We start from the raw sequence: 10227 nt of genomic DNA on the forward strand, positions 1-10227 counted from the left end.
TCTATCTATCTATCTATCTATCTATCTATCTATCTATCTATCTATCTATCTATCTATCTATCTATCTATCTATCTTTATAGATATATGTTATTGTTAAGTGCTGTTGAGTTAGTTCCAACTCATAGTGACCCTATATAGGGTTACCGAGGAGCAGCTGGTGGGTTTGAACTGCTGACCTTGTGGTTCAAAACCAACCTTGAGGTGCTACAGTGCTTTATCCTACAGCACCACACCAATGGTGGCTTTAAAAAGTTTGGGGGGGAAAGTCCAGTCTCTTTTCATTTCATTTATCCATGAGCTTTGTGGAACTCCTTCATATACTTGTTTTACTGGTTTTGCTCCTCTAGACAACCCAGCTTAAGACAGCAAGTTATTTTCAATTTATGGTAAATGGTATAGAGTTTCATTTTAAAATTAAGTTAATAAATCAACTAACTTCTTTCATAAACAATATGGCTTTTTTAAAAATATGAATATGGAAATAACTTAAGACAATGACACACCAGTGAATGACATTTCAGAAACTTCTCTGAGGGACTTTAACATTTGCATCTTATTCTCAGCTTTCTACACATGAAGGAAGGATCTGAATAGTACACATAGAAGCACATGACTGAGGTACCTAGAAGAGAGCTCCTATATGGCAGAAATAGGATGACATCTGCCCTGTGGTAGAAGACATAAAAAAGGTAGATCTTGATGAAGATCTGGATGCTTTTTGTATTTTCTGGAATGATTTTCCTTCACTTTTCCCTTAGCATTAAGAAAAACTGTTGGAAAGCATTTGTCTGCCTGAACTGTGAAAAGGAGTTATCAAAGAGGATAAGTAAGCATACTCTAATTGCTGCAGCTGGAATTAGAGATCACCCAAGAAAAATGTGAAAGCATGTTGGCAGTTTCTTCCCATCTGGAATTTCTTCTTGGCTTCATTCTACCAGAAACTTGATTATGTTCCACTTTGATATAACATGGAGGTTGTTTCCCTAATGTAATGAATGGTGTGGTGCTGTAGGATCAGCACTGGACTGCTAACCACAAGGTTGATGGTTCAAACCTACTAGCCACTCCTCAGAAACCCTATACAGGGTCACTGAGTCAGAACTGACTTGATGGCACTTGACGACAAGAAAAACAAGGAACCAACTTGACTTAACAACAACTTAACAGCAGGAAATGATAGTAGCTACTGCTGTACCAGCTGTGTTCCAGTTTCTTTTCAGTCTTTTGTCATTTAATCTTCATAATTCTATTCCAGGAGTGAGCCAACAGACTCAAAGGTTAAGGGATTGGGTCAAGTCACACAACTGAAGTTCAAATCTACACTTGTTGGACTCTCAAACTCTCCATCACCACAAACCATCATTCTGCCTGGGTTCAACCTTTGCTTGAAATACAATCACAGTTTCTTTTCCATGTGGTTTCAGAAGCTTACACCCATCCAGAAGAAGGATTTAAAGATAACACCTCCTTCAAAATGTCACAATTCTGGAGAGTATAAAGGCTTAACAGTCTCAGTTCCTAAACCAAAGGTTGGAGGTTCAAGTCCACCCAGGAACACCTCAGAAGAAAGGCTTGATGAGTTACTTCTGAAAAATCAGGCACTGAAAACCCTGTGGGCACACAGAGGGTCACCATGAGTAAAACTTGACAACAAATAGGAATTTTTTTATGTACTTTGGCCTTCAATGCCCAGGTACATCTGTAGGACTTTACTGAGATGTTCTCTTGTTTGAATTTTAGTGTTTCTCAAAGTAAGTTTTCTAATTACTGCTAGAATTGGCAACATCAATAGAGAAATGGGAAAGGACTTCCCCTCCCTATGTTTATATAGGATAGTTAGTCTGGGCCACAGTCACACATACATGCGTGATTAGGGATTTATTGACCAACAGAAGGAAACACTGACAGACAGATATGTGTGCAAAGAGTGCTCACTTCTTTTTTCTCTGAAATATTTTGAACTATATTGTTGCTGTTTTTGAGTGCTGCAGAGTCTCTCTTTTTTTTTTTTTTTTCCAAAAGGTTCCTGGTGCCCACAAGACCTATAACACATCATTCTAATGAGGAATTTTTCAAAACTATTTTCCAAGAATCAATGCATTTTTTAAAAAGAAAACCCAGGTACAATGTACTAAAAAACAAAAGCTACAGGTTACACGTCATAATAAAGCAGTTTATTAAACTTATTTTAAGACCCCTTAAGTTTTGAAAATAATGTAGAAGGTGGTAATTTAGTGGGGACCCTCCACCCCTAGAGAACATCTGAGAACATTTTCTCTAGTAATAAAGGGCAAAGTACATGCAGTTGTATAAACCGCAAATACTCCACTAGTGTTATGAGAGTAGGAGATCGCCAGTTGGGGAAAAAAAATTCTTTTTGGCGTCTTCCACCCCACTTGGCGCTCCCCTGAGGTCAATAACGTGGTCACACAGCTTGGAAAGAAGTCATTCTTTTGAGTAGGGATTGGAAATATCCCGTGGGGGAGACATTATCTCAGACAAGGGTAAAAAGATCAATGTAAGTTACATTACATGGACTTGCAAACTCAGAGGAGTTCTCCCCTTCTCTTTTATTGTTTTTTGTTTTATCAACTGAGGATTCTCGAATTTCTGAAGCTAAAGGTGATCTAAAGGTAGGAGACTGGTCCCAACCAGCGCGTAGGAGGGAATGAACTAAAGCCAATGCTGACGTTTCTGTTAACCTTAGCAAAAATAAAAAACTTTGGGAATAAATAGCCCTACTTGGGTATATTTGTTACAAAAGCAGCAATAACAGAGCGCTTAGGAGAAAGGCAGAGCTGAGTGCTGAGCGGGCATTCAGTGAGGGAAGAGAAATCTGAGGTCTAAGGGATGCTGGATTATTTGGCACAGAACTTCACTAGCTCCGAGGAATCATCTGAGCATCTCATTAAAACGTAGACTCTGGTTTTGTCTCGGACTCTGCCCAGAAATTCCTCATAAGCATTGGACTGGGAACTACAAGATGGATGGTTCGAGCCCACCAGCTGCTCAGGGGAGAAAGACAGATTTCTGCTCCCGCAAAGATTTACTATCTCAGAATCCCTATACAGGGTCACTATAAATCAGCATTGACTCCATGACATTTACTAACAGGTTCCTAGGTATTACAGCTGCTGTTGGTCTGCGGACCAAACTTTGAGTAGCAAGGTATTTATCTATAGTAGGGAAGGAATTTCAAGCTAGAGGGACAAGGAGGTTTTCTGGAAACTATAAATTTCTGAGATACCGGTCATTTCAAAAGGCGCAACGACAGAAACAAATTAGAATTGGCAGGGAAGGAGCCTAAAACTAGTCAAAGAAGGAACACAATCTCCAAGCACTTACTCCGAACAGGGTCATTGGATGAAGGGAAGGTGTTCGCCCCCAAATTTAGAAAACGTCGCGAGGAATGAGCTAGGGGATCTTTGGAAAGGGCTGGGGATGCTCACATGGAGACAGTAGGTACCTGGACTTGTCTTTAGCTGGAGGGTTTGGAGGCCGGGTTCTTGGTAGCCCTGGGTCCGGACTGCCCTTACCTGCGTTCGCCCTGATCAGTGTAGACGTTGAGAAAGAGCCCCTCCCTGGTGTCCTGGTACACCAGGCCGGAGAAGCTGAGCTGCAGTTTGTAGTGGCTCCCAGGTTGCAAGGCCTCGCCAAGCTCTAGTACCAAGTACTGTGTGTCTAGCGCAAACCACACGTCGTTTATAGGCACAGTGCCCACAGTGGCGTCCCCGGACTCCGAGGATAGGGGACCCTGCACCTCGGCATGCTCACAGTTCAGGAAGAGGCTGTGAAGCAGCAACCGCGTCGTGGACACAGCACAACGCACGGTGATGTTCACGCGGCCGGTAAATATCAAAGAAGTCGTGGAAAGGTCGTCCGGCCGCAGTCGAGGCCACAGCTCCAGCTCGTAGTGCAGTGGCACGATCCAGGACGGCAGGCGCAGCTGGTCCCAGGGCCCCGGGGGTCGCCAGTTGCGCGGAGTGTACGCCACCGCCGGTTCCCGAGCAGGGTCAGGCTTCGAAGTTAGCGGAGGTGCCTCTCCACCGTTCCGCGGAGAGGTGGCGACAAAGGGGACCCCGCGACCACACATCTCCGACGGCTGAACGCGAGCGCACTGACCGTACAGGGCAGCAAACACCGCCAGCGCTAGCAGAAGCACGGCTGCCAGTCCCGCCAACAGAGCGGCCACCACCCGGCTCACATAGAAGCCGGAGCTGGAAGAGGGCCCCATGGCTAAGGTGTGGGTTAGGTAGAGTGGCGAAAGCGGCGGCGGCTCAAACCCCAGACCAGGAGGTACTCAGCGTTGGGACCCCAGCCCCTCCTCTCTGTACAGTCCCTCCTCCTCAAAGAGCCCGGCAGGGTTGGGAGGCGGGAGACAACAGTTGGGACCTCAGCTTCCCCCTCCCAGCTAATCAGATTCAGGTCCCTGCCTACCCACCTCCCACCCCCGCTAGAGCCCGGGGGGAGGGGGGGAGAAGGCGGACCCAGCGCAACCAGGCGCGCGCCCCTTCGGGTCCTAAGGGAAACACCGCACTGAAGAGGCTTCCAGGGTAGACGTGGGATAAGGTGGTCAGAGCAAATTTAGATATGGATAACTTTGACCTGAATATTTGGATTAACAGGATTTGTTGGGATGTGTCCCTGTAAGGTTTCAGGTGTTGTAGAAAGGAGACAGGTACAGAGCATACTCGGTTCCTAGACCATAGTGACGACTTGCTGCCACCCCGCACTTGGTGCGCTAGTGGGTGGGGTGAGGGCTTGAGGAGCAAGACTTTTGGAGATACACTCTGAAATGACGCTGGTGGCCGCAACGTCACAACAAATTTATGGATCCAAATCTTTTAAATAACCTCCTGGATAAACTCTGGGCACAAGGGACCCAGGCAGCGTGCGAGAGGAGGGGAATCCGGAGAGGAGGGAGTGGGGCTAAAAAGAAAACGGAGCTGAGTAAGACAAAGGTAGGGAACCTGGCCTTTACACATCCCTGACAAAAGGGAGAAGAGGGCTGCCTTACATTGGAAAGGGCCCGGGAGAAAAACCTCCACTTAACTAGGCATCTGCAGGGGGAGGGGCTTTCCAGGCGGTTCTGGCTCTGCACGAAAACACCATTGCCCAGGGAAAGGGGGGAGTCTTACTTTCCAAAGCGACCCATTTAAAGCAAAAAAGAATAAAATAATCTGGCGGCCAGCTTTTCTACCCGGAAACCACAGGGCTGGAACTCGTTTCCCAGACGGTGCCCTAGCCGGTGAGTTCTTTGGCATGCCCCGCATCTGTTTGCTATTTAGTTGGTGCGCCTGGGAGAGTTCTTCTGCTTGTGCGCGAGGTTCAGAGTAAGCACGCAATCACATACTCCAGTGAATTGGGGATGGGTTTGCAAATACTCAGGAGACGCTTAGAGCGAGGTAGGGGACAGTGGCTAAGGGTCCGGTTGCTGGCAGATTTATATGCGTTTATGAGTCCTGGTGTGGCGCTGTGGGTTAATGTGTCAGACTGCAAAGCCGTTTGAATTGGAAGGTCGGTGGTTCAAGCTCACCAGCTGCTCCTTGGAAACCCTATACTGAGTCGCTATGGGTAGGAATCAACTCAACGACATTTAACAACAACCTACTATTTTTAATTGTTCAGAGCGAAGAGGATTTTTTTTTCCTGTCCTGTAAATACAAGAATCCTAGCTTTCCTACTTTGAACTATGCAGGTGTGCGTGTATGTATAGCCCTTTCCGCGGCAACCAAGGTACATCCGTAATCCCATAAATTGTGTGTGTGTGTGTGTGTGTGTGTGTGTGTGTGTGTAGAAAGCTGCTCTCCGTTTGCTTATTATTTTCCTTTAACGGCTTGAAACACCGCAAACCCAGACTGGGCCAGGCAGGTGAGGCAGAGGACATGGCTCTGGGCAAGGCTCTCTGATTTTGTCCAGCCGCCAGACTAGCAGCATAGCAGTCAGGGCTGGGCACTCACCGTTCACTCCTCACTTTGTTTATTCTGCTCCAAAGCCTCTCAGCCACTGCGAAGGAAGCATCGCTGCCTATTCCTCTGGCCCCAGCTAGCTGCTTCAGCAGCAGCGATGAACACAATCGGAAGTGGGCTCTCAAGTTTTTAATAAAGTGCACAAACAAGTCTAAATCAGGTAACATCCCACTTCATAGAACTGCTGTTTTGCCCGCTGCTGTGTGCCTTCGAGTTGGTTCCGACTCATAGAAACCCTATATAAGATTTCTGAGGCTTTAAATCTCTATGGGAGCAGAAAGCCTTATCTTTCTTCCTCTGACATGCTGGTGGATTCGAACTGCTGACCTTACAGTTAGAAGCCCAATTTGTAAGCCAGTATATTTCACAGAACGTGTGGGCATCAAACAATGAATACTAGTTTCTCCCTTCCAACAAGGAAAACCTACCTGAGTTCAGAGAAGAAGTACCACTGGGAATTCCTGCTCTTGAAGCTGAAACTAATCATTTTAACTAAAAAGCCTCTGGAACAAGAAAGGGAAAGTGAAGGACACTTGACACCAGGCTCATACAGATGGCTGTGCTGTAATCTGTGGATCAGTCTCCTGATTCCAATTGGATTTGCTTTCTTCAGAAACATAACAATCATATTTAAAAATAATTGTGACCACATGTATCACTTCAGAAGGCCCTGGTTAGACCTGAGGGAGAAGTTCCTTCTATTTCTGTCTACATCACTTGGATTATGCAAATCATGCTGTCAGGTTTGTAAACTGCAGCTTTCCTGGAGATTCTGGGTTTAGGTTATTGTCACATTTCATGAAGTGAATTAATTACTGGCTTTGTAAACTCCTAAACAATTTCTTAGGAATTCTGAAGGATTCTAGACTCCTGGTGTGGCACTGTAGGATAAGCGCTGAACTACTTACCACAAGGTGGCTGGTTCAAACTCACCAGTCACTCCTCGTAAACCCTATACAAGGTCTCTATGAATCAGAACCTACTAGACAACACCTTACAAAGTAGTAACAGGATTGCTTCACACTTGAATCAGAGGTATCCCTCCACTCAACCACACAGGAAACTACTAAAAAATGATGTTGTTGTTGTTTAGTGCTGAGGAGTTGGTTCTGATTCCTAGAGACTCCGTAGAGGGTTATATACTTTGCCTCATTAAAATAATTGCAATGCCCTCCATGTACCAGTGGTTAACAGTATTTACCTCTATTGGCTTTAACCCGTGCACTCCTCCCTGTTTCTCCCGCTACCTCCCGCTATCTTCATCTTCCCTCTGCTAACTTCCCTCTTGGATATTGCCTGCCCCATCACCCATGTTAACATGTGTCTACTCTCTATCCTGTTAATAATTTTCCCTGCCCCTCCCTTCGAAAACCATCATAGATTGCTTCTTTTATTAAGAAAACCTTTTCTGAACTTTTTACAACATTGGTCTCATACACTGTTTGCCCTTTTGTGATTGACTAATTTTACTCAACATAATGTTATCCAGGTTCATCCATGTTGTGAGGTGTTTCATAGATCCATCATTACTCTTCAACTCTGCATAGTATTCCATTGTATGTATGTACCAAAGTTTATTTAACCATTCTTCTGTTAATGGGCATTTAGACTGTTTCCATATATTGAAGTATCCTGTTTTCTTCTCCATTCTGCCCTCTCTTGGCTGGTGCATTTAATCCATTTACTTTCGGTGTAATTATCTATAATATGAATTAATTGCTGTCATTTTGCTGTGTGCTGCGTTTTTTGTGGTGCTTCTGGTTTCTTCATTCCACATCATTTTTTGCACTGAGTTCATTTGTTTATGGGTTTTCTTTTACTTTTGATTTCTGTTGTGTTCATGTCTACTAAATCTTTCATGCACAGGTATATTAATTTTCTTTAGGTTACCTGTAATTTCTTTTTTCCCTGTTTAAAGCAGTCTGTTTTGTTTTGAAATCTACTTGACTTCCTTGCCATTTGGCAGTTCTGTATCTATGCTGTTGCCTCTTTTTGCTTTGTAGTTGACTTCATTATAAATTGATATCTCTGGTTCCCTATTTTCAGTCTTACAGGTTTGTTTTATTTTAATTTTGCTATATCTGGATTGAGTTCTTGGTGGTAGTGTCATGTATGTTAGTCTCAGAGTGTTGTCTATTGTTGTTGGTTCTCAATCAAAGAAGACCCTTTAATATTTTTTGTAAAGTTCGTCTTGTTCTTGTTGTTGTTAGATGCCATCGAGTTGGTTCTGACTCATAGCAACCCTATACAGGGTTTCCGAGGCTGTAAATCTTTACGGGAGCAGAAAGCCTCATCTTTCTCCCGCGGAACAGCCGGTAGTTTCCAACTGCTGACCTTGCGGTTCGCAGCCCAATTCGTAATCACTACGCTACCAGAGCTCCTTAAAAGCAATAACTATATGACATGTATGAGAAAGATCAGAAAATGAATCTTCAGTCAAACTGAAATGTTGAGCTATAGTTATTTCACTGAAAATAGTGGATCAAACGTTATCACTTACTAAGTTTATTCATTCTTCACACATTGTTTTAGACATATATGATACGTTGCTCTTTCTTGTAACCATATTTTTAAATGAGACCTGCTAAAAATGGATCCAATTGAGCAACAAATTAAAGTAAACCTCCAAATATCCATTTTGTGGGAACTCAAACACTTCATTTATTCCTTATAAAGATAGTCCATGTTCAGTGATTGTTATATTGACAACAATAACATGTTGCAAAATGACCTTCCTGTACTGACATTCTTCATTAATTTGTGTTCCCAATTCATGAGTTAAGCCAAAACTATGTCTACGGTTTAAATATGGCAACATACAATTTCTGTGAATTGAACTGAGAATCATATTTCTCAGTGATATTTGATTTGTCCAAATTGCTAAATCCATCATTAGCAAATTGAGAATTAAACTGTTTAGGACTAAATAGTTTGCAAACAAAACAACATTCAGAGTTAATTGATGGAGAATACAATAGACACTCCCTCTTTCAAGAAGTTACATCATTAGAAGAAAACTTATCCTACAAAGCATGATATGTATTTCTATTACTTACGAGATCTGCAACTGTGATGATTTCAGGTTCTAAAGTAGTTTCACCTTCAACACCAGTATACATATCTATTTACTGTATCAAGGTAAGGATGTACAATTTAGGACAAATTTTGTATATTTGCATTGCTATTAGTGATTTCAACACTAACGGTACTATAGAATGATTTGTACTCATTAAACTCAAGCATTCAGTGGAAGAAATCTCTTCTGACTCATCATGTTTTTAAAAGGAAGTTAATTTTGGGATTGTCTGTAAGGATTTACAAATCCTTCTCTTTTTTCTTCTTCAAGCTTTGGCTTTTGTTCTTCACTTAGTTGTTGCTGTTTCATTTTATCTGGACACAAAATTGTCACTTTTCAAATTTGGTTCTCCCATAGTAAATAAATTTGACTAATTGAAATAAACAGAAATTATACAAGTTAAATTTATAAAATAAAATTTACATTCAAAATTAAATATTAACTGAAAGTTTATGTTTGAACATTAGTAAATGAAAGAATTGATTTGAAGCATGCAGCTTTGTTTTCAGATCTGAAATAGTCCAAATAAATCATACTTACAAGGCAGTCAGAGATAATTTGTCTGCAATATGATGTTTGTTGGCAAACCCTTCACAGCTTTCAATGCTGCATCTTCACAGATCATTGGATTACTGCTGATACCTGATGGGGTGAAAGTAATCACAATAAGTATGATACAAATTTAAGAATATGCTCAATCAGAAGCTGCCATTTGATTTGATTTGCACAGCACAGGACCAGATACATCATGAATTATATAGTTATAGTACAATTTGTGCATCCTTTTGTGGTCACTGAGCAAGAAATGAAACTGAGGTTATACCAAGTTAGTACAAAATGTAAAGGAAAGTAGTATTGTTATCATTTACAAAGTTTTAAGATGTACATTTTATTTATTTGTGGAATGAAATAAAACATTCAGATGAACATTGTTTTGTGAATCATAACTATCTATCGATTTTTTGGAAAACAGTCAGTCTGAAGGGAAATGGGGAAACATATTAAATTATATAAATATTCATTTATTTCCTTGTGGAATTTTTCAATTTCATTATATGGAGGTGTACATATATCCAATAAAATATAAATGCAATGTTCTGTTACTTTCTTGGAGGACAAATTTAGAAACACACTCAATGTTGCAAATCAGAAACATTTTGCATAATAAATATTAAATTTTG

The 10227-nt window shown here is 41.9% G+C and overlaps 1 protein-coding gene across 1 annotated transcript in view; it reads right to left on the reverse strand.

Moving 5' to 3' along the window:
- LOC102813960 (aminopeptidase Q-like) overlaps positions 1-4235 on the reverse strand; it is a 142564-nt gene extending 138329 nt beyond the window's left edge. The window contains exon 1 of the mRNA XM_006870527.1: positions 3538-4235. Within this exon, the coding sequence (XP_006870589.1) occupies positions 3538-4235 (698 nt within the window). The remainder of the gene's footprint in view (positions 1-3537) is intronic.
- Positions 4236-10227: the final 5992 nt, after the last annotated feature.

This window comes from Chrysochloris asiatica, unplaced genomic scaffold (assembly GCF_000296735.1).
Source record: "Chrysochloris asiatica unplaced genomic scaffold, ChrAsi1.0 scaffold00143, whole genome shotgun sequence".
NCBI lineage: Eukaryota > Metazoa > Chordata > Mammalia > Afrosoricida > Chrysochloridae > Chrysochloris > Chrysochloris asiatica.